The 24,706-nt window shown below is 44.7% G+C and overlaps 1 protein-coding gene and 1 long non-coding RNA gene across 3 annotated transcripts in view; one reads left to right on the forward strand and one right to left on the reverse strand.

The window, feature by feature from the left end:
* LOC125151884 (uncharacterized) overlaps positions 1–24,614 on the forward strand; it is a 30,080-nt gene extending 5,466 nt beyond the window's left edge. The window contains exon 2 of the long non-coding RNA XR_007146973.1: positions 24,407–24,614. This is a non-coding gene — a long non-coding RNA (uncharacterized LOC125151884). The remainder of the gene's footprint in view (positions 1–24,406) is intronic.
* LOC125151882 (C-C motif chemokine 16-like) lies at positions 16,442–24,579 on the reverse strand. Of its 2 annotated transcripts, none has more exons than XM_047833377.1 (3): positions 24,444–24,528; positions 17,228–17,348; positions 16,442–16,574 (listed from the first exon to the last, which is right to left on the reverse strand). In XM_047833377.1, exons 1-3 carry the CDS (start codon positions 24,526–24,528, stop codon positions 16,442–16,444), a joined length of 339 nt encoding a protein of 112 aa, XP_047689333.1. The 2 variants fall into 2 exon arrangements, with proteins under 2 accessions (XP_047689333.1, XP_047689334.1); XM_047833378.1 differs by lacking the exons at positions 16,442–16,574; positions 17,228–17,348 and adding exons at positions 21,945–22,135; positions 22,570–22,684 and having other exon boundaries at positions 24,444–24,579.
* Positions 24,615–24,706: the final 92 nt, after the last annotated feature.

Raw genomic sequence — 24,706 nt, forward strand, 5'->3', positions numbered from 1 at the left:
TTAATCTTCCTGTATATATTTGGGAAAGGTGGTTTGCTCAATATCTGCTCTTGTGTCAGCTCCAAAAGAGGCTGCATCTCTGTCCTTTCAGCAATATGAAGGGTCGTCAATCATTTTGCTGCTAGTCAAGGCTGTGATTCTTGTCCTCCTCCTCTCTCTTGAGGATCCTGTTACCTCCACTTTGGCATCAGTGGAAGGGCTTATTGATTTTTGGTTGAAAGAGGCAGAGATCCAATTCATATGAGCTTAATCAAAAAGGAGACTTAATGATTCATGTAACTGGAAAGTGCATGAAAGCTTCAGGTCTAGCTTGATCCAGAAGCTTAAACAATGTCATCAAGGGTTTCTCGCATTCCACTTTTCATCTCTCCTTCTGTGTGTTGCCCAATTTTCTACTCCTGAAGATGGGCTTCCTTTATGCAGAGGTGGGACAAAGCCTAGGCTGTTCAAGCTTTTCATCATCCTAGCTCAGCCAACCCCAGTAAAGAGTGTGCTTCTTTCTTCAAGTGTTTGTTACCAATCTTAGCTAGGGACTTGGTCTGGCCCTGTGTGGGTTGTGTACTCACCTCTTGGTCAAATCTTTATGGTTGGGTGTGGGAGATGTAGTGGAGACAGACAATCCCATTAATACCACGCAGTGGGTAGACAAAACTGCCCACATTTACTGTGAGGTGTGAATATGGGGTAGGGCACACTTCTATCTACTACCCTGACCCTCTATTTCCCCTAATACTACTGTAACCAAACTAATGTGAGATCACTCCTTGGTGAGTCACAGATGAAAACTACACCAGGTAGACTTGTTGCACAAAGTAAATTTTATTTGTAGCAAATCAGAAAGTCGAAGAGTAACTTCCAAAGCTGTGACTCTCCAAGCAAGGGCGAATGGGTTCCTTTGATTTAGGAATGAACATTGAAATAGAGGAGCCTTGTCATTGCATGTGGACGTAGGGCATGAGGTGGCGCACGTGCCTTAAGGACACGTGTCTATACATTCATTACGTGTTATGTAAATGAGGCCTATGCTCCTCCTTGGGCAGAGATTTTAGTATTCTAATTAGGTGAAGGTAACCGTGGGCCACTTCTGACTTCTGAGTATAAGTCTGCCTGACAAATTGTGTGATCTTTGATATTTGAGCTTGGCCTGAAGGGGTCAATGGCTTAGTCTTTGTTTTCCCTGAAAAGGTTTTCAGAATGAGCAGTTGCACTTGACCTCAAACCCACACCACAAAAATTAGGAACTCAACCCATGCCTGTTGCCAACTCCAACTTTTTAAAAAATTATTTTAAAACTTTTTGAACATTTATTATTTTTGAGAGAAAGAGACAGAGAGCAAGCAGGGGAGGGGTAGAGAGAGAGGGAGACACAGAATCGGAAGCAGGCTTCAGGTTTTGAGCTGTCAGCACAGAGCCTGACAAGGGGTTTGAACTCACAGACTGTGAGATCCTGACCTGAGCTGAAGTCAGCTGCTTAACTGACTGAGCCACCCAGGCAGCCCTACCAACTCCCAACCTTTAATGCCCCTCCAAAACCTGCCTGCTTGTGTATGGTCTCTTGTGCTCTCTGCTGCATTTAAAAAATATTTTCTGGAGTTTCTAGCTTTTATTTGTAGGACGATCAGCTTCTTGGATGTGTTTGGTGCACATTTGGTGTGTTTGGTGTGTCTGTTCTGCCTTGGTGTGGACTGAAAGCCTCAGCTCCCTGGAAAAGGGGAGAAATCAGGGAGGTGGAAAGGCGTGGGCACCAGGAGGAGCCATCTCAGCAGCTGGGTTTATGCATTATGCACCAGCTAATCTTGCTTCATAGACACAACCACGTGTCTCAGTGTGCCCTTGAAGGAAATCAGAGTCTAGTCATTGTCGTTCTCAACCACTGGGTGGCTCTGTCCACTAATTTTCCTAACACCAAGTCAGGCTAGAGTTGCTTTGCAGTGGCTGCAAACCCTTACCCTCCAGGACCCAGCTTAAAATGCCATCTCCATGGTGGCTCTTCCTGTCCTGACTCACTGCCAGAAGGACTCATCACATTGACTTCTGAACACACCTTCTGCCCAGCCAGCCCAAGGCCTTTGTGTGAATTTTCATGAATAGACATTTAGTGAAGGCTACTAGGTGCAAAGGGTAAATCCAAAGTGGTGGCTCACGCCTCCAAGGCAGCCTTTTTCAACTGACTGCAAAGATATGTGTTGGATGTAATGGATTAACTTCTCTCCTTTGCATCTAGGGTGGTACTAGGGTGGTGCTAGTCATCCTTGGGAGAATTGAGAAAATAGTCTCACAAATCATCTGTGTTCTGTGGTTCAGATGAGAAACTCTATGTTATAGAGTCTGTGGGGGGAAGGCTCCTTTTCTGGGAAGAACATGAGGGAGAGAGAAAGGGAAGCTCTGCGTATGTGCTTTAGGGTGAAAGCAACTGTCCTCACAAACCACTTCTTGGTCCTGCCATTCACAACATGGTTCCTTTTCCACCAACTCTTCCTCTGCCACAAGGGGCAGTGTGGGAACTGAGAGCCGTCATCTTTCCTTTACCAGCGAGAACCTTCTGGATGCAAGCATTTTTTCTCTGGCAGAGGAGCCCTAAAGTACTGACCCTGCTATGAGCCAGATGTGAGACTGGACCCTTTGTGTATGTTAACTGGTGTGATTTGCATAATAACCTGAAATTGTGGGTGTTTTGGTCTCGGTTTTACAGCACAAAACCGATGCTCAGAGCGGTTGAATACTTTGTACATCAACACACAGACACGCTCTAAATTCTCACATTAAAAAAAATTCTCCCTTGAGCCCATACCTGTTTCTGGCTCCAACCCTGAATTTTGTTTCCTTTCACAAAAAAGTTCTTAGTAGAGTTCCTTATGGAGCATCCTAGTCCCTGCTTCTACAGCCCCATTCTCTCACCCCCTTTGGTAGGGCTTCTGTCACTGCTCATCCAGGTCACCGGATATTCCTGAGTTGAACACAGTGGCCATCTCTCTATTCTTCTTTTATCTCTTGGTACCACTCATCATGTTTGACCACTCACTCTTTCTTGAATTATTTTCTTCTCTTGGCTGCCAGATGCCCACACTCTCCTGGATTTCCTGCTATCTTACTGGCTTCTCCTCCCTCCCATTTATGTGAGACTCCTGCTCTGTTCTACCTCTAAATGTCTGAGGGCCCTGGAGCCCACTGCTCATCACCTTCCTACATGACCCCATCTGGTCCCATGGCTTTATATCTCCAGCTTGGCCTTTCCCTGATGTTCAGACTTACACAACCAGTCCCCTGCTCAGCGTGGCCACATGGATGGATAACTAACAAGTGTCTAAAAATTGTCATGTCCCTATCCTGATTCCACTCCTAACTTGCTTTTCCCCCAGACTTCCTCATTTCTAGAAATTGTGCCAACATCCACCTAGTTGCTCAAGCCCTAATCTTTCTCAGTATTTCTTTTTAATTCTGTCCCCCAAGCAGTTCTCTAATTTGCTCATTTTCCTCTACCTCCACCACTTCCTGCCTGGCCCCAGCCACCGTCATCTGTAGCCTGGGCTGCTGTGGGGCTGTGCTGACTGGTTTCCCTTGCCTCCAGTAATCCTTGTCTGCATAGCAGCCAGTTTTCTTTAAATAGGTGGATCAGATGATGCTACTTGGCTGCTTAGAAGCATGGCCAACGGCTTCCCACCTCCCAGTGTAAATTGCACACTCCTTAATCTGGCTGACAAAGTACTCCTGACATGCTCTGCTTTCCTCGTTCCTCATCCCACTCTCCTGGCTGTATGCTCCAGACATAACTGCTCTCACGGACCAAGCTAGTTCCTGCCCAGCGTTTTGCACTGGTTCTGTCCCCTGCCCAGGAAGTTTTCTTCCTCACGCGGCTGATTCACTTTAGTCATTTAGCTGTTGGGTTACACACATAACCTCCTCGGAGAGGCCTTTCCTCACCACCGAGTCTGAAGTAGCCAACCTGGCGTGTCCCTGGATCTTGAGAACTGCTTGGATCTTTCCACCCCCCACCCCAAGTTCTACTGTCTAGGGGAATCCAAAGTTTTTGCAAGACTTCTGTGACTCTCCAAGGACTTACTTCACGCTTCTCAGTCTTTAATTCCTTGTTCTGGGGCCCTGGCCCTTTCTCACATCTATGTTAATCTTGATGGGGAGTTATCCCCCTTTGTAATTTCCTCCCAAACCACTCACATCAAATATTCTGAGAGCTACATAATTGATGGGACTCTTGAGAGTGCCAAGGAGGAGAGGGGCCCCACTGTTCATTGCTCTGGATCCAGCCCCTCCTCCCAGGGCCCTCTCCCCACCACTCTCTGGCTCTCAAAGGTAAAACAGTCCCTCCCCTTGGTTTACTCCTTCCCCTGAAGACTTGGCCCCAGTCTGTAGTCCTGTCCTGGGGGAGTTTCCTGCCTTACCTGGGCTTACCGACACATTCTCTTAACAGAGGTTGTTTCCTCCATGAAAGGGATTCTTGTTCTTGCTGCTAAGAGAATAACAACATTTCCATTTTATTATAGTGCTTGTTCCAGACCCTGTAGTTGGGGATTGTCACAACAGCCCTATAAGGTATCAGTTCCACTTTGCAGATGAGGAATCTCAGCTCAACGAATTAGAGGCTGATTAACACCAGGCTCCGGAGAGATTCAGTATCCCTCCCTGCATCTGCCTGTTGCTTCCTCAAAATCTTGACAGGAGTCAAGGGGTAGGTGGATGGAGGCCAGGCTCTCAGGAGCCCAGATCATGGAAAAGGAGGCCCTCAGGCCTTGAGCTGTGGCTCTTTTTGTGGGATGGATCCATTTTTCCCTACACTTACACAATCCTCAACCTCACCTAGATCAGAAGTTTCTTCTGTTTAAAATGTGGCTCTCAGTTCTAACGCCAGATCTGCCAATGACTTGTAGTGCAGCCTTGGGCAAGTCACTGTTCCTCCTCTGAACTTTAGTTCACTTATCTCACAGTGAGAGAAAGCTCCTTTGTGTCCTACGTCCTATGGTATTAAAGAAAAGTCAGATCCTGGAATAATAAGACTCATCTACTGAACACTTGCTGTGTGCTATGTATTCTTTTAATCCTCTCAGCATCTGGAGGGAGGTCCTGTAATTGACCTATTTTTACAAACATCGAAACTGAGGCTTAGAAGGATTTAGTTGTCCCAAGGTCTGCCCCAAGTGGCAGAATTGGGTTTTGAACCTAGACTTACCTTTCTGAACTTGGAGCCAAAGCTTTTAAACCATTGCATCAATTAGGTCCTGCTAATACTAGTTCAGGCTGCTGATGACTCTCAGTGGTCACTCACACACATGCATACACATATGTACTCTCTTGTGGGGAAACATGTGTACATCTGGCCTATCTTTGGCGGCGTCTCTGAAGGCCAAATACCATTTCTTTTTGTTTTTTTAATTTTTAAATTATTTAAATTAAAAACATTTTAAATTATTTTATTTTTTATTTAAATCCAAGTTAGTTAATATATAGTGTAATAATGATTTCAGGAATAGAATATAAAGATTTCAGGAATATGTAGCGATTCATTACTTACATATAACACCCAGTGCTCATCTCCACAAGTGCCATCCTTAATGTTCATCACCCATTTAGCCCATCCTCCCACCCAGCATCCCGCCAGCAACCCTCAGTTTGTTCTCTGTATTTAAGAGTCTATTATAGTTTGCCTCCCTCTCTGTTTTTATTTTATTTTTGCTTCCCTTCCCCTATGTTCATCTGTTTTGTTTCTTAAATTCCACATGAATGAAATCATATGATATTTGTCTTTCTCTGAGTTATTTCACTTAGCATAATACCCTCCAGTTGCATTCACATTGTTGCAAATGTCAAGATTTCATTCTTTTTGATCGTTGAGTAATATTCCATTGTGTATATATATACCACATCTTCTTTATCCATTCACCAGTCAATGGACATTTGGGCTCTTTCCATACTTTGGCTATTGTCAATAGTGCTGCTGTAATCATTGGGGTGCATGTGCCCCTTCAAATCAGCACTCCTGTATCCTTTGGATAAATACATAGTAGTGTAATTGCTGAGTCATAGGTAGTTCTATTTTTAATTTTTGAGGAACCTCCATACTGTTTTCCAGAGTAGCTGCCCCAGTTTGCATTCCCACCAGCAGTGCAAAAGGGTTCTTTTTTCTCTGCATCCTTGTCAACATCTGTTGTTTCCTGATTGTTTCCTTGCCAACATCTGTCATTTCTAGTTGTTAATGTTAGCCATTCTGACAGGTGTGAGGTGGTATCTCACTGTGGTTTTTATTTGTATTTCCCTGATGATGAGTGATGTTGAGCATCTTTTCATGTGTCATCTGGATGTCTTCTTTTGGAATCCTTTTATGCCTTTTGCCCATTTCTTTACGGGATCATTTGTCTTTTGGGTGTGGAGTTTGATAAGTTCTTTATAGATTTTGGATACTAACCCTTTATCTAACATGTCGTTTGCAAATATCTTCTCCCACTCTGTTGGTTGCCTTTTAGTTTTGCTGATTGTTTCCTTTGCTGTGCAGAAGCTTTTTATTTTGATGAGGTCCCAGTAGTTCATTTTTGCTTTTGTTTCCCTTGCCTCTGGAGACATGTCAAGTAAGAAGTTGCTATGGCCGAGGTAAAAGAGGTTGTTGCCTGTTTTTTCCTCTAGGAGTTTGATGGCTTCCTGCCTTATGTTTAGGTCTTACATCCATTTTGAGTTTATTTTTGTGTATGGTGTAAAAGTGTTCCAGGTTCATTCTTCTGCATGTCACTGTCCAGTTTTCCCAACACCATTTGCTGAAGAGACTATCTTTTTTCCACTGGATATTTTTTCCTGCTTTGTCAAAGATTAGTTGGACATAGGTTTGTGGGCCCATTTCTGGGTTCTCTATTCTGTTCTATTGATATATGTGTCTTTGTGTGTGTGTGTGTGTGTGTGTGTGTGTGTGTGTGCCAGTACCATACTGTCTTGATGATTACAACTTTGTAATGCAGCTTGAAGTCTGGAATTATGATGCCTCCAGGCTTGGTTTTCTTTTTCAACATTGCTTTGGCTATTTGGGGTCTTTTCTGGTTCCATACAAATTTTAGAATTGTTTGTTCTGTGAAGAATGCTGGTGTTATTTTGATAGGGATTGCACTGAATATGTAGATTGTTTTGGGTAGTATCAACATTTTAACAATATTTGTTCTTCCAATCCATGAGAATGGAATGTTTTTCCATTTTTTGGTGTCTTCTTTAATTTCTTTCATCAGCTTTCTGTAGTTTTCAGTGTATGGATTTTTCACCTCCTTGGTTAGGTTTATTCCTAGGTATTTTATGATTTTTGGTGCAATTGTAAATGGGATTGATTCATTGATTTGTCTTTCTGCTGCTTCATTATTGGTGTATAGCAATGCAACCAACTTCTGTGCATTGATTTTATATCCTGTGACTTTGCTGAATTCATGTTTCAGTTCTAGCTGTTTTTGCTGAAGTCTTTTGGGTTTTCCACATAGAATATCATGTCATCTGTGAAGAGTGAAAGTTTGACTTCCTCCTTGCCAATTTGGATGCCTTTTATTTCTTTTTGTTGTCTGATTGCCGAGGCTAGGACTTCCAATGCTATGTTGAACAACAGTAGTGAGAGTGGACATCCCTGTCGTATTCCTGACTTCAGGATTCCCTGTTTTTCCCCATTGAGGATGATATTAGCTGTGGGTCTTTCATATATGGCCTTTATGATCTTGAAGTATGTTCCTTTTATCTGTACTTTCTTGAGGGTTTTTGTCAAGAAAGGATACTGTATTTTGTCAAATGCGTTTTCTGCATCTGTCAAGAGGATCATGTAGTTCTTATTCTTTCTTTTATAAATGTGATGTATCACATTGATTGATTTACAGATATTGAACCAGCTCTGCATCCCAGGAATAAATCCCACTCGGTCGTGGTGAATAATTGTTTAAATGTGTTGTTGGATCTTGTTTGCTAGTATCTTGTTAAGAATTTTTGCATCCATGTTCATCAGGGAAATTGGTCTGTATTTCTCCTTTTTAGTGGGGTCTTTGTCTGGTTTTGGAATCAAGGTAATGCTGGCCTCATAGAAAGAGTTTGGAAGTTTTCCTTCCATTTCTATTTTTTTGGAACAGCTTCAAGAGAACAGGAGTTAACTCTTCCTTAAGTGTTTGGTAGAATTCCCCTGGAAAGCCATCTGGCCCTGGACTCTTGTTTTTTGGGAGATTTTTGATTACTGATTCAATTTCTTTACTGGTTATAGGTCTGGTCAGATTTTCTATTTCTTCCTGTTTCAGTTTTGGTAGTGTATATGTTTCTAGGAATTTGTCCATTTCTTCCAGATTACCCATTTTATTGGCATATAATTGCTCATAATATTCTCTTATTATAGTTTTTATTTCTGCGGTGTTGGTTGTGATCTCTCCTCTTTCATTCTTGACTATTTATTTGGGTCCTTTCTTTTTTCTTTTTGATCAAACTGGCTAGTGGTTTATCAATTTTGTTAATTCTTTCAAAGAACCAGCTTCTGGTTTCTTTGATCTGTTCTACTGTTTTGTTTTGTTTTTGTTTTTTGTTTTTTTTTGGTTTCGATAGCATTAATTTCTGCTCTAATCTTTATTATTTCCTATCTTCTGCTGCTTTTGGCTTTTTATTTGCTGTTCTTTTTCCAGCTCTTTAAGGTATAAGGTTAGGTTGTGTACCTGAGCTCTTTCTTCCTTCTTTAGGAAGGCCTGGAAGGCTATATACTTTCCTCTTATGATTGCCTTTGCTGCGTCCCAGAGGTTTTGGGTTGTAATGTTATCATTTTCATTGGCTTCCATATATTTTTAATTTCCTCTTTAACTTAGTGGTTGGCCCATTCATTCTTTAGTAGGATGTTCTTTAGTCTCCAAGTATTTGTTGTCTTTCCAAATTTTTTCTTGTGGTTGATTTCGAGTTTCATAGCATTGTGGTCTGGAAATATGCACAGTATGATCTCGATCTTTTTGTACTTGCTAAGGGCTGATTTGTGTCCCAGCGTGTGGTCGATTCTGGAGAACGTTCCATGTACACTGAAGAAGAATGCATATCCCACTGCTTTAGGAGGAAATGTTCTGAATATATCTGTTAAGTCCATCTGGTCCAGTGTGTCATTCAAAGCTATTGTTTCATTGTTGATTTTTTGATTAGATGATCTGCCCATTGCTGTGAGTGGGGTGTTGAAGTGCCCTACTATTTTGGTATTACTATCAATGAGTTTCTTTATGTTTGTGATTAATTGATTTATATATTTGGGTGCTTCCACATTTGACACATAAATGTTTACAATTGTTAGGTGTTCTTGGTGGATAGACCCCTTAATTATGATATGACCCCTTCTTCATCTCTTGATACAGTCTTTATTTTAAAGTCTAGATTGTCTGATATAAGTATGGTTACTCTGGCTTTCTTTTGTTGACCATTAGCATGATAGATGGTTCTCCATCCCCTTACTTTCAATCCGAAGGTGTCTTTAGGTCTAAAGTGGGTCTCTTGTAAACAGCATATAGATGGATCTTGTTTTCTTATCCATTTTTTTACCCTATTTTTTTTTGATTGGAGCATTGAGTCCATTGACATTTAGAGTGAGTACTGAAAGATATGAATTTATTGCCATTATGTTGCTTGTAGAGTTGGAGTTTCTGGTGGTTTTCTCTGGTCCTTTCTAATCTTTGTTGCTTTTGGTCTTTCTTTCTTTCTTTCTTTCTTCTTTCCTTCCTTCTTTCTTCATCTTTTCTCCCCTCAGAGAGTCCCCCTTAAAATTTCTTGCAGGGATGGTTTAGTGGTCACAAACTCCTTTAATTTTTGTTTGTCTGGGAAAATTTTGTCTCTCCTTCTATTTTGAATGACAGCCTTGCTGGATAAAGAATTCTTGGCTGCATATTTTTCTGATTCAGCACATTGAATATATCCTGCCACTCCTTTCTGGCCTGCCAAGTTTCTGTGGATAGGTCTGCTGCAAACCTGATCTGTCTTCCCTTGTAGGTTAAGGACATTTTTTTCCCTTGATGCTTTCATGATTCTCTCCTCACCTGAGTATTTTGTGAATTTGAATATGACATGCTTTGTTGATGATTGGTTTTTGTTGAATCTAATGGGAGTCTTTCCCTAGGTTAGGAAAGTTTTCTGCTATGATTTGCTCACATAACCCTTCTACCTCTATTTCTCTCTCTTCCTTTTCTGGGACCCCTATGATTCTGATGTTCCTTTTTAAGGAGTCACTGATTTCTCTAATTCTTAAATCATGCTCTTTTGCCTTAATCTCCCTCTTTTTTTATGCTTCATTATTCTCCATAAGTTTGTCCTCTATATCACTGATTCTCTGTTCTGCCTCATCCATCCTTGCCGCTGCCACATCCATTCGAGATTGCAGCTCAGTTACATTTTTTATTTCATCCTGACCAGATTTTACTTCTTTTTTCTCCATAGAAAGGGATTGTAATCTATTTTTGACTCCAGCTAGTATTCTTATTATCGTGATTCTAAATTCTGGTTCAGACATCTTGCTCATATCTGTGTTAGTTACGTCCTTGGCTGTCGTTTCTTCCTGCTCTTTCTTTTGGGGTTAACTCCTTCATTTCATCATTTTGAAGAGAGAAAAGGAATTAATGTGGTAGAAAAAATTAAAATTAAAAAAATATTGAAGTTAAAAAATTAAAAACAAACACCCACAAAAAAAAATCAAATAAATGATGCTAGATCCTAGGTGTGTTTTGGTCTGGGTGTTGAAAGTGGCTTGATAGATTAGAGAAAAAAGGGATAAAAAGAAAAAAAAAGGAAATCATTTGAAAATTTGAAAAATGAATACACTGAAGTAGACTAAAATGAAATGATGGAAGTAAAATAGAATTTGAAAAAATGTACACAAAAGTAAAAAATATAGTAGAAAAAAAGAAAAATATTTTTAATAAAGTTTGACAATAAGAATGAATTTTTTCTCTTTATGTATTCAAGAAAAAGAAGAAATTAAAAAGAGAAAAAGAAAGAAAGAAAGAAAGAAAATTGAATAGTTGGACCAGCTAACAGACTGAAATACGACTGAAATTGTTTCGTTTTCCCCTGAAGTCAAACTGTGAAGCGCTTTATAGTCCATAAACTAAGCAGGCGGTGAGACTTGTGTTCTTGAAGAGTGAGGTTGGCCGCTCTTGAAGAGCGAGTTGGGCAGGGCTTAGTGTAATGACTCGGTTCTCCACTAGATGGCGCTGCTAGCCTACTGGGGTGGATTGTTGTGGCGCTTGTAGGTGCATATGTGCATGTGTGGGAGCAGTGAAAATGGCGCTAGTCTCTAGTATTGGAATTCTGTTCTCCCCTATCAGCAATCGTGCACTGTCCTTTGTCTTTGGCATCTGTCCACTCCCCACTTCCACACTGTCCATGACCAAGCCCCAGGCAGCACCTCCCTTCCAAGTTTTGTCTCAGATGTGGCTGCCTTCCCCAGCCCCCCTTCTGAGGGACTGTGGCTTTGACCTGTTCTGCTCCTCTGCAGAGGGTCTCACTGAGCAATGGCTGGGTGCTGACCGCACCCAGGAATGTTTGCGGGACCGTGCTGCTGCTGATGCCCATCAGCAGACTATAGCCAGGTGCCAGCCCACCCCAGAAAACGTTTGCAAGACAGTGTAGCAGCAGCGCCTCAGGGATTATGGAAAATCACAACACACATCTGGCACCAGGCTTCATCCCCAATGACCTTGTTCCAACATCAGCAAATGTGGCCATTCTCTGGGGTCTACTGGGCCCAGGTGGCCTCACAGCCTCTACCAAATGTCCTTTCAGTGGTGGAACTGCTTCTCCCTGTGTGGCCCAAGAACCTCCTGGACCCCACTCTGCTCCTGGGGATTCTCCCTTCCCACCAGAACACCACCAGGTATCAAGCTGCAGAGTTTCAGACTCTGTGCTCCCCCTGTTTACAGTCTTAATGGAATTTAAACCCCCTCCTTTCTCCTTTCTCCCTTCTTAGTTCAGTCTCTGTGGCTGTTTCCAATTTTCCACTTTCTCTCCAGCTGCTTTTGGGGAGTGTTGCTTTTCCCATAATCTCCCCCGCCCCCATCTCCTTCCTCTCTCCACATGCAAAAGCAGCTCCCTGCCCTCTGCAGCTTCTCTCTCCCCAAGTTCATCTCTCCACGCTGTGTACCTCCTGAATTCTGTGGTTCAGGTTGTGCAGATTGTTGTGTTAATCCTCGGATCAGTTTTCTTGGTGTGCAGGATGGTTTAGTGTTGGTCTGGCTGTATTTCATGGATGTGAGATACACAAAAAACTTCCATGTTGTTCCACCATCTTGAAAGATCTTTAATTTATTTTAAATTTATTTTTAAATTTACATACAAGTTAGTTAGCATATAGTGCAACAATGATTTCAGGAGTAGATTCCTTAATGCCCCTTACCCATTTAGTTCATACCCCCTTCCACAAACCCTCCAGTAACCCTCTGTTTGTTCTGTATATTTAAGAGTCTCTTATGTTTTGTCCCCCTCCCTGTTTTTATATTATTTTTGCTTCACTTCTCTTACGTTCATCTGTTTTGTATCTTAAATTCCTCATATGAGTGAAGTCATGATATTTGTCTTTCTCTGACTAATTTCATTTAGCATAATACCCTCTAGTTCCATCCGCATAGTTGCAAACGGAAAGATTTCATTCTTTTTGATTGCTGAGTAATACTCTATTGTATTATCAAGAAAGGATACCACATCTTCTTTATCCATTCATCTGTTGATGGACGTTTGAGCTCTTTCCATACTTTGGCTATTGTTGATAGCGCTGCTATAAACATTGGGGTTCATGTGCCCCTTTGAAACAGCACACCTGTATCCCTTGGGTCAATACCTAGTAGTGCAATTGCTGGTTCATAAGGAAGTTCTATTTTTAATTTTTTGAGGAACCTCCATACTGTTTTCCAGAGTGGCTGCACCAGTTTGCATTCCCACCAGCAGTGCAAAAGAGATCCTCTTTCTCCACATCCTCACCAACATCTATTGTTGCCTGAGTTGTTAATGTTAGCTATTCTGACAGGTTTGAGGTGATATCTCATTGTGATTTTGAATAGTATTTCCCCAATGATGAGTGATGTTGAGCATTTTTTCATTAACCAGCTAGTATTCTTATTATCATGGTTCTAAGTTCTAGTTCAGACATCTTACTTATATCTGTGTTGATTAAATCTCTGGCTGTCACTTCTTCCTGTTTTTTTGGGGGGGGTGATGGAGAATTCCATCCTTTTGTATTTTGGAGGAAGAAAAAAATTAATAAAATTAAAAGTAAAAATTAAAAAATTAAAAACAAAACAAAAATCAAATAAAAGAAGCTAGATCCTAGATGTGCTTTGGTCTGCTTGTTGAAAGAAGCTTGATAAAATAGAGAAAAAAGGGAAAGGAAAGAAAAAAAAAGGTAAGAAAAAATTTAAAAGTTAAAAAAATTTATAGAATAAAATAAAATAAAGTTAAATAGAATAAAAATAAAATGATTAAATAAAGTAAAAAAGTAAACATAAAGTGTCCTTTCTGTATCCAAGAAACAGCAAGAAAAGAAAGAAAAAAGAAAACAATGCAAGAAAAAACAGAAGAAAGAAAACAAATAAGTTAACCAGCAAACAGAATGAAGCCTGAATGAAGTTACATCCAGTTTCCCCTAGAACTGAAACTATGAAGACTTTTATAGTCTGTACACTAAGCAGGTGGAGTGACTTGTGCTGGTCTTCTAGGGGATGTGCTTGGAGGGCACAGTTGGACTGGGCTAAGTGTAATGGCCCTGTTCTCCAGTAGGTGGCGCTGCTTAGCCAACTAGTGGGTGGATCTGTGTGCGAGTTTATACGTGCTGGTGTGGAAGAGATGGAAATGGCTCCATCCAGCTCTCCAGTCTCTGGCGCAGGAACTTTGCTCTCTCACCCACCTGTAATCAAGCACCCTCCTTTGTTTCAGGCCTCCGTCCACTCGTTGCCTCTACCCTGTCCATGTCCAAGCTGTCCACCTGCCAGGCGGCCCCTCCCTCCAGCTTTATCTCAGATGGGTTGTGTTTCTTATTTTATTTAAAAAAATTTTTTTACATTTACTTATTTATTTTTGAGAGACAGAGAGAGAGAGAGAGAGCATAAGTGGGGGATGGGCAGAGAGAGAAGGAGACACAGAATCTGAAGTAGGCTCCAGGCTCCGAGCTGTCAGTACAGGGCTGGACGCGGGGCTCAAACTCACAAACCATGAGATCATGACCTGAGCCGAAGTCTGACACTCAACCGACTGAGCCACCCAGGCGCCCCCAGATGGGGTTGTGTTTCAAAATCCCACATTTCAGAGACCCCCAGGGCTTGGACCCACCCTGATTCTCTGGGGGAGGATCTCGCTGAGCAATGGGGGGGGGGGGGCTGCCATCTTGCCCCAGAAAACATTCATGCTATAGACAATGGCAGAAGTTCAGGGATTATGGCAAATTACAACACACCTGGAGCCAGGCCAAATACCATTTCTTACAGGCCAGCCAAATCCAGCCCCAGGACATCTGGTCATCTGGTTCAAATGCTCATGGTGCAGCAAATGGCTGTACAGAGAAGGGACATGTGGCCAGAACTCTCACCTCCACATAAAATTCTCGTTGTACTACCCAGAATTGTTTCCTCATGTTTTGCCTTCCTGTCCTACCCATTGGTTCCTCCATGTTGCTGTGTGTGGTCTTCTCCTGTTTTCAGCTGAAGGCCTTTCTCTGATATAGCAGTGAAAACCACCCACTGTTCCAGGCCTTATTTTCCATTCCCTCCCAATTGATCACCCACGTCCCATAAGGCTGACAGTCAAGTAAGCTGGTTAGGTGTAGGTTTATGTGGATGAGGTCTTTGCTTTAGGATGACCAGGGCTAGAAGACCCTTGTGTGTCCTGATGAGGAGGGCCTTTGTGTGTGTGTGCATGTGTCTAAAGCCAGGCATCTATTTACCTTGAAAAGATGAGGAATAGCCCTCTTTGAAAACAACTGAATGTACCTAAGAAAAGTATGTCCAGTTCTGAACTGTTAGGAGTTTCTGGCAAGCTTTGTATTATGTGCTGGGGTGGGAATTTGACTTTGTATATAGATTTTCAATTAGGCTTTTAGACTGACATCTCAACTCTGAACTGTGATGGATCAAAAAAAAAAAAAAACAAGAAAAAAAGAAAAAGAAAAAAGAAGAGAGAGAGACAGAGACAGAGACAGAGAGACACACACAGAGAAACAACAAACAACATTTCCTTTCTGGCTTGCCAGGATCCTGGCCCTGGCCTGTGCTTCAGCTCCATCCTGTCCTTTAGGCTTGTGAACTCTGGTTCCCTGGTTTTTGACCCTGGTGCTGGCTAAGGACTTTGAAACTTCCTGCTGCCTTGGGTGTACATGCTGAATTTGTTCTGGTTCCTGTGTCAATCCAAGCCCTGACATCCCTCCATGTCCACTTTGGCCTCTGCAAGCAAAGATCTGGGCCTGACTATGTTGTATTTGTTAGTGATTCTGTTGTCCCTGGTTTGTGAGCTACTAGAGGGAGAAATCTGATCATGTTCAGTTGTAATGCCTCAGCTCTGATAGCAAGGAGGGTGAAGAGAAATTTCCGGGTCAAGGAGCAGGAACCTCCAGGTCAGGAGGTTCTAAAACATGTACCACTTCCTCGCTGTGGAGGGACAAGGGCAGGAAGCCTGTGGGTCAGAGTCTTGGACCCTTACCTGTCTCTGAGGCCCCGGCTGGTGACTGGTGGGCCATTGTATAAGTTAAAGTGCTTTTGGCACCAGTAATGGAAACCAAGATCCGCTAAGTCTAGCTAATGTCAAGAAAAGGGGGTATGGATCCTCAGATGTCCACAATGGATGAATGGATACACAAAATGTGGTACATACACACAATGAAACATTATTCAGCCTTAAAAAGGAATGAAGCCCTGATGGGGCTGCAGCATGAGTAAACTGGAGATACTGAGATCTATACTTCTCTTTTGTGTTGGGGATCTAACAAAACCTCTGCAACAGGGACAAAAATTATTAGCATGTGAATATTCCCACTCTGGTTGCTAAAAAAGAAATGTTTTAAGAGAAAAGAAGAAGAAAAAGAAATCTAGTAAAGGGATAAGCATGGACAGGAAAAGTCAGGAGTTCTATCAGGCATTTCATGAGTAAGGGGCCAGAGATGTGGCAGGTCGGAAGCTGGCCATAATTATTTAGGATGGCTGGTGTGCAGGTGGGAGGGGAGGCCCCAAAGGCAGAGCCAAGAGAAAGATGTGAAATACATATTTCTGTGTATTGAGAATGTATTTATCCCCACCTCCCTTAACTTTGGCATTTCCTCTGGAGATTGAGAAAGTGTTTGAAATACTTTTAATTACTTTTTGCATCAGGGGCCAGCTTCTCTCAATACCACTGTCATCCAGACCACATGGCCACCTGCAGTTTCACAGGGTTGCATTTTTCTTTCCGGAACCTGGACTCCCACCGAGGCTTCAGAGCTTCAGAGCTGGGGTTGGCCTTCCTATGTTCTAATACTTTTAACCTGGGCCAAGTTCCTGGGAGGCAGCAAAGGTAGATTGGGATCCTTGATATACTCTTGGACCCATTTGTTGTTGGGGTTGGCGCAGACCTCTCGATTCTTTTTGGTGACAAAACTGTGGAGGCAGAGTTAGAATGTCAGCGAGCATGGAGTAGGGTGGGGGTCCAGTCCACACTCCCCCATTTTTAGCTCACTGGGGGCTCACCTCATACTCTTTACTGCATCCCTAGGCCTCCCCCATCTGAATTCCCTCAGTAGGCCTCCCTCTCTGGCTTCTAGACCTGGCTTCATTGTCCCTGTTTCAACCTGTTCCCTGCTCAACCAAGATACTTAGGCATGGGTACCATTATGGCTGTCATTTATCAGTCCACAAAACTATAAGTAGCAACATCAAGAATTAAACTCAGGCCTGGGGCTCATGCGTGGTTCAGTAGGTTAAGTGTCCAACTTTGGCTCAGGTCATGACCTTGTGTGGTTCATGAGTTCGAGCCCCACATCAGGCTCACTACTGTCAGCGCAGAGCCCACTTCAGATCCTCTGTCTCCCTCTCTTTCTGTCCTCTCCCACTCTATCCCTCTTCCTCTCTCTCCCAAAAATAAGTAAGTATTAAAAAAATAAACAACCGAGGACTTCCCTGTGAGATTCAAAGCCCAAGCCCTTAAGCACGACTCTCCTGCTTCTAGCATGGAGACTTCTTGGTTCTGTGCATCTCATTCTGGCCCCAGTTCCCCTTCCCCCTCCACAGAAATGTCTGCAGGGGATGCTTACATGATTGCTGGCAGGTAACAGTTGAGGGCCTTTCTGTATCCCACCACCAATTTCTTTGGCAATACTTTCTCATGATACTTCAGGCAGCAGGTGGGAGAATGGTTCACCGACTCAGGAATTTCTGAGAGAATCACATTGAAAGCTGAACCAGGTAGGCATAGAAGGAGCCCGTGGTTGCCTACCTTCATCTCCCACCCATTGCATTCCATGCTTCTGATGGCAAAACCATCTGTTAGCAGGGACTGATGATAGCTTTATGGGTAACAGAAAACATGAAAAAAGGAAGGGGGGGTGGACATACATCTAGAACCTTCAGCTTCTGAACTGAGTTTCAGCAAATGCAAGTGACTTGGTTATTCATGTTTGCTGGTGAGCCAGGGCTTGATTTGGCCAACACATATTGAGCTCTAAGGGGGCAAAACCCTGAGGAAGACACCGTCATTACTCTGGAGCGTCTCACTGTCTAGTCAGAGTGAAAAGGGAAAGTGAAATGAATTGTGGAAAACAGAATGAGGGGTACCTACCCCAGCCTGGGTGGCTGAGGAAGAAGTCCCACAGCATGTAGTGCATGGCTTGCTTCTTGAAAGATGAGTGGGATTGAAGCAGATGAAAAGGTTGTGGGATCTGGAAAAGAGAAAGGCATGAAGGCGTGGGGGAAGCCGAGTGTCTGGGGAATGCTGAGCCGCTACAGATGGCAGCAATGCAATGTGAGAAGAAAGAAGAGGAGACAGAATTGGAGAGGGAAGGGGAGACTAGCACACCTTCTGAGCTGTGGACTCTATCCTAGAAGCATTAGAGGGGCCGAAGTCAGTGAGGAGGGTGAGATGAGCAGTGAGCCAGAGAAGTTAGGGTGGGAAGAAAAGTGTTCTGTTTAGGCTTCGGGTCAGACATCTGGAATCGTTATCTTGACCAAATGATTTGAAGTATGGGCAAATTAAAAAAATCTCTCTAGGTCTCATCCATTAAATTAGGGTAAAAATATGCTTATATGTCCTAGGATCATCGTGAGGGTTAGTTGAGAAAATGCTGGTAAAACCCTTAATTCAGAACATAGTAAGGCTCAGTCAGTGCTTGTTACAATTAAGAGTAGATGGTAGTAATTGACCATTTTTCTTGCCTGGAAATGCCACTCCCCCCCCCCCCTTTGATGCTGTCAGAATGCTGGCCTTGGTTGGTTGTTAGTGCTGTGTTTCTCTTGAGCTCCCCTGACTACTCATCAGTTGGGACATCAAACAAGAGGGCAGGTAGAGACCTCTCCCAGCCCCCAAAACTGCAGACTGCAGATCCCTTTGCCGCCTGACCCTTTCCTTCCAGCTGGTGGCCAAGATTGAAATATCTCAAGAGTACCATTTGGCTGATCCATGCTTTGGGTGGGCCATTTTCTGAAACCTTTTTGAAGACTGAAACCATCGTAGTGGTCTCTTTGACCTTCCCTAAGGGCAATGTTACCTCCTACCACCCACCAGATGCAGCTCTGCACATAGTGACGTCCATGACCCTGGTTCTCAAAGCAAAGATGACAAAGTCCAGGGGGCATCTTGAGAGCATGTGGGCAGAATATGTGGTGTGTGTGACCATTGTTCCCCTGAGAGTTTATATGCCAGAGTCCGACCAGACCACATGCTAAAGGTAGCCTTAGGGAGAAAAAAAGGGGCTGGGGCACATGGAAGTTGGTATGTGGAAAGTCTGAGTGGCTTGGTCTCTTTCTTGTTGCCAGGTCCTCACACATGATGGTTGAGGCAGGGATAGAGAGTGGGAAAAACAAACCTTGTTCTCCATAGGTCCCAAGCATCCTGTGGCTCCCAAAACCTTTCAACCCCTTTCTCTTTTCTATAGCCTTTATTTAAACCCAGGCTGGGGAATGGGGACAGAGGCCATGAAATCCTGCACTGCACACCTGGGCATCCCATTGGGCCTTCCTTTGGCTGCCTTGATAGTCCCAGAAATCTGTGCCAGACACTACAAGGAAGAGTATCTAGGTTCAGACTCCCCACCCCTGGGCTTGGCCCCAAACATCACTTCAGCCCCCTTCCCAGTACCTTTTGTCCTGCTCTCTCAGAGCACCTGTAGCTTTTCTTATCCAGCTATCTTCTTCTCCTTTTGTTGTTCACGTTTATTCTCGTATCTCCTATTACTTCCTTGGCTCCTCCTAAATGATCACTCACTATTCTCCATCTTTGGGATTCCTGACATGACCTTGACCCAGCTTCCTGGAACTGCCTGATGATCCCAGAAGGGATCTAGATACCAGCCCAGCTCTCCTTGCAAAGGAGAGAGTTTGAGGAGTGTGCCTACAGGAGGGGAGAGGGCCCACGGCTGATGACGGAGACCTGACAGGACTCTTGATGTCATCTCACTGCCAGCTGCCCTTTCTCATTCCAGCCCTGCAGGGACAGGTGGACTCACTTGACTGGCCGTACAAAGCCGGAGTGGTGATGAGGATGAGGAGAAAGAGGGCAGCCACAGAGAACTTCATCCTCTCCGGGGGACCCTTTAGCTTCAGGGGAGGCTGGTTGTCCACTCTGACTTCACAGCTGCTCTCTGTACTCTGACCACTTCAGAGTGGGTGGAGGAGAGAAGAGGTGCCTCCCTCTGTTTGCCAAAAGGAAGGGTGGGGCTTGGCGCAGAGTTGAATTAATAAGTTTTTTTTAATGTTTATCTATTTTTGAGAGAGAGAGAGAGAGAGAGAGAGAGAGAGAGAGCAGGGGAGGAGTGGAGAGAGGAGGGGGCAGAGAATCCCAAACAGGCTCTGCACTGATAGCCATGAGCCCAATGGGGGGGGGAGGGGGCTCAAATTCATGAATCATGAGATCATGATCTGAACAAAAGTCAGACCTTCAACCAATCTGAGCCACCCAGGTGCCCTGAATTAATAAGATTTAAATTCACCAGGAGAGGAGTAGAGGAAGGGAACATGTGGTTCACGTGTGCTGTGTGTCAGCCACCTTATATAGGCGCTGTTTGACTTAATTCTCCCATAGTGAAGCGGAGATTATTATTCTATTTTATAAATGAGGCCACTTGAGGCTTAGAGAGGTTAAATTCTCCCAGGTCACAGAGATGAGAGGCAGTTCTGCAAACCAGATCCGTGTGATTTCACCACATTACCTGCCACCATCTCTATTTTGGGGAAAGGGGGAGGAAAGGGGGTGGAACCACCCCAGTACCCCCAGGTGATCGGTCTTTGGGAGGGTGAAAATAAAGCAGGATTAGAGAGATCACAGACTGGAGCGAGGATAGGGTTTAGGCCTCTGAAAAGGATGCCTCCCATCCCCAGTCTAAGGACACATGGCTCAACTCACAACTTTTCCCGTCACAGATTGTGTTAGTAATACTGAGAAAAAACAATGTGCGATCCTTGAGTCCTCATTTATTGCTGAGGTCTTTGGCTTATTCGTTTATGTTCTTTTATCTCTTTGGACCTTGGACTCTGAACCACCTTTAGATCTAGTTGGCCAGCCCTCCTGCTTGCCTGCGATATGGGTTTATCCAACCGGCTACCGCGGCCAATCACGGCAAGCAGAGGGCGCTCCAACCCCACGCACGTGATAATCTCTTCGGTGTTTCTGAGCTTCTCGGCCAGGGGCCTTGACTAGGGCTGACCTGCCCCTCCGCGTCTTCTCTCTTCAGACTGCTTCAGGACCCCATTCCAGGGATTGAAGGTAGAATTCAGAGAAGACATGGAAGATATAGGGGATTTTGGCAGGCGCTTTAGAGGCATAGTGGGGTGCATTTCAGTAAATGAAAGTAGACTGAGGCAGGGGCATATGAAGATCCTTATGGGGCTTGCTGTTTTGCATGACTGCTCATGAATAGGGAAAAACTATATAATGCATTTCGTCCTGGTGGGTTCAAGGCAGTGGCGGTGACACTATGGCTTTTTAGGACGGTAGTATGTATGTATTTGGGTACCCCCTTGACCATTGTTTTTGGAGGTGAGGAGGTCTGAGGAAGCCTGGTTGTACCTTTAGCATATAAGTATCTTCTTGGCCCTGGTGTGTGGAAGACGGTGGCCTGGGAAGGGTGGGCACTATACCTACACTGGCCATGCTCTTACTCTGAGGAAGAGGATCTCCTCCTTGAACCCCGAAGATGGGTCTGAGAGCTTTTGGGGGCAGCTGGGTATTATTCATGGAGCATAGCATCCTCTTGATTCCTGTATCTTTCTATCCAGCCATCAGTCCATCCATTTCCTGAGTACCTGGTATGGGCCAGGCTTTCTGTTAGGCCTTGGTGGAGGACACAAAAATGGGCATAACAATATAGTACAACCTGATGTATGCCAGTGGAGGGGGAAGGGTTGGATAAAATCATTCTTATCCCAGATAGCTGGGAACAAGGGCCTTGGGAGCAGCACAGAACAAAGGACTTTGAAATTTGGCTGCTACGAAGACTTTATGAAGATTTACCTGCAAAATCAGGTGATAATTCTTAGCATTACACTTGTGTAGCTTATATAAATAAGATAATACACTCAGACTGTTTAGCAGACTGCTTGAAAGGTAGAAAGTGGTAAGGCAATGGTATCTGTTGTCATCATGATGATTATTATGTAAAGGTGGCCTTAGCTTCCCGCCACCCCCATCACAGGCCTGACCTGTTTTTTTGCATCTAGGGCTGACCACATTTCTGTAGAGCAAAGCCTGTTGCCAAGAGTGCCACCCAGCTGGGCTCCAAAGAGTAGATCTGGTAGAAATGAATGAGGACAGGGAGGGCATAAATTCTAGGTCTTTAATTCAAGGCAGGACAGCTCCCAGAAGGTGTCGGGCTGAGCATTGGGACTGAGAGGGGGGCCTTGGCCTCTTCTTCAGATGGCCAGCTCATTTCTCCTCCAGGTCCTTGATGTAGTCCTGGACCCAGACGTCACTGGGGTTGGCACATATGGAATGGCCCTTTTTGGTGATGAAGCTATGGAGTGAAAGGGAGAAGGGTTACAGACTCAGGCATCAAGCAGTGAAGTGTGAGCCGGTCAGTCTCCCAGATTCCTCACCCATCTAGGCTGTTTCTCCTTTCTTTGTCAGAGGCAGCTCAAGACCAGTCTCCTCTCTGAGACATGCTCTCCAGCCCCTCGGGGACCCTGGACCCATCTCCATGCTTCTCCTGCCCCTGGAAGTGCCCTTCTGCCTTCGCTTCCCCTCCCCTGATGCCTCCCCATGCATGGGCTCAGCTTCCTCCTGGTTCCCCAGAGGCTCAGCCAGGCCAGAAAGCCCCCAGGTTTCCCCTCCGCTGCCTGTCACTGCACCTGAGAGGTGCTCTGGGGAGTCCCCACTCCCGTTCCTCCCTATCCCCCAGGGCTTGCAGGCTTCCTGTCCCCTGGCATATGGTGTGTGGGTGCCACCTACACCACTCCGGGCCTGGAGCACTGGCTGCTGGTCTCATAATAACCCGTGATCCGATGACGCGCGATTGCCTGGGCAATGTAGTTGAAGCAGCACTCGGCCGGGTGGTAAGGTCCTCCTGAGGAGAGAGCAGGGAGGGAAGTGGACACTGGGTTCTCTGCTAAAGGCCAGAGCTGCTGGCTGCTTCTGCACTATAGAGGGTGGAAGAGGGAAAGGAGGAGGAGGTGGCCTCACAGAATTTGGAGGGAGGGTTGTGCAGACACTCGGTCCTCCAGCTCCTCTTTCCCTCCTCCTGCATCCACAATCACCCTCCTTCCTGTTCTTCAACCTCTCCTAGAAAGACTGGCTGATGACCTTCAACTCCAGATTGAAGATTAGCAAAGCCCAAATCTTCTCAGTGAGTACACACCATCCCTGTGGGGCAGGCTCGCACAGGTATTCCAAAGAGGGGGGATATTTGGAAGAAATGCCAATAGAGACAGGGACACACGCCAGCTGGGAGTGCAGACCCAGCCCTTCCCAATCTGGGAGATTGGGAAAATGGGGTTTTGCCTGTGTCCCAATTAAACCCCTGTCCTGCAAAGAAGGAAGCCAACACCAAGGCCCAAGGACACCAAGGAAGTCAGGATACCCAGGTCCCAACCTCTCTTGCCTTTGCTGGCCATATGCCCATGGTAACTTTGTTCCCCTCTCTGTTTCCTCCTCTGTCAATGAGCCTGTTGGACTGGATTGGTGGTTTTTACACTGAGTTTCTGGGGGTCTTGGGGCTTTGGGGACTATTTCAGAGGTACTGATGCATTTGGGAGTAGAGTTTTAGAGATAGTATCCCATTCAGCCCTTTTTTGCTGTGTCTGAGTAAGCTTTTGCTGGAAGAAAGGTTCCCTGGTCTAAAAAATGTTAGACATCACTGGATTAGGTGAACTTTTCAGTTACTTTCTGATTTCTAAAACTTCATGGCTCTTATAGCAGGTGCAAGAGAATGACTGGAAATAATCCGTTCCTTCAAGCTTCAATTATGGAGGTAGCAGGAAGGTTACTTCAGAACGAGGGCCCTGGAGAAACAAGTAGGCACTGCAGTCATGGAGTGGAGTGTTGGGGGTGTGCATGTTATGTGCTCAGCCTGGACAGAACCCTGCGTGTGTTGGCAGTGGCCTCTGAGGTTGCAGAGGGGCAGCTGGATGCTTGGGTGGGAAGGGAACAGCTGGGTCTTTTATCCAGTTCCATTCCAGGTAGCATCCTATGTCTCCAAAGAATGGAATAAGGGATCCACTGGTTCCTGAGACCAGTCTCAACCTATTCCTCTGAGAGGAATCTTCTCAGAGAGGCAAGTCGAACTGTCCAGATTACCACTAACTTTAGACTGGCTTTATTTCAACAACCCCCTCTGTTTCTTCCCAGTTTCTGAGAAGAAGCTGAGGTAAAGATGAAGGGTGAGGCATGGTTTTGGTTGTGTGTAAAGGCAGCTCATCCTAAGAAATAAGCTGGAAAAAGGTGACCGAGGTGAGACCCCCCCACTGTTGTGGTCGCCCTCAGCCCATACCTAAGCAAGGCCACACCTTTGGGTAGGGCTGACCCTGGAAGCCGGCAGCCCCAATCTCAGAGGGCAAGCAGACAAATGGCTCCTCTTTACCCCTGGGGATAATGTCCCCCAAATGAGGTGGGCTACTCTTACTTAATGGCAAAGAGAGATGAACTGAGGGAGTGGAGAGGCAGGTTCACTCCATGGCCTTGGCAGGAGGGGGGACTAATCCCGGGAGGGTGAGGACAAAACCAATTTCAGAAGATCCCAGACCTCCTCCTTGTCTCTCCAGCAACTTTACTCCTGCTTCTTTCCTCACAGGGGCAAGGATGGAAGGAAGACAAGGTATTGCACTCACGTGAAGAGGATTTAGCCGTGGACACCAGGGCACCGGTGATGAGGAGGAGGAGGAAGAGGGAGATGGCAGCCATGGAGACTTTCATCCTCCTGGATTGAGGGAGCTGCTGCAGGAGGAGAACTTGCCTGGTAGAGGCTTCTGAAGCTCCTGGGCTGAGGTGGTGCTGAGAAATGACCTTCAAGGCAAAGTATTTCTTAAAATAAGGGAACCAAGATTACAAAGGGAAGTAGGAAGCAGTGATGCCTCAGCAATTTCATATCCTG

Source organism: Prionailurus viverrinus, chromosome E1 (genome assembly GCF_022837055.1).
Source record: "Prionailurus viverrinus isolate Anna chromosome E1, UM_Priviv_1.0, whole genome shotgun sequence".
Classification (NCBI taxonomy): Eukaryota; Metazoa; Chordata; class Mammalia; order Carnivora; family Felidae; genus Prionailurus; species Prionailurus viverrinus.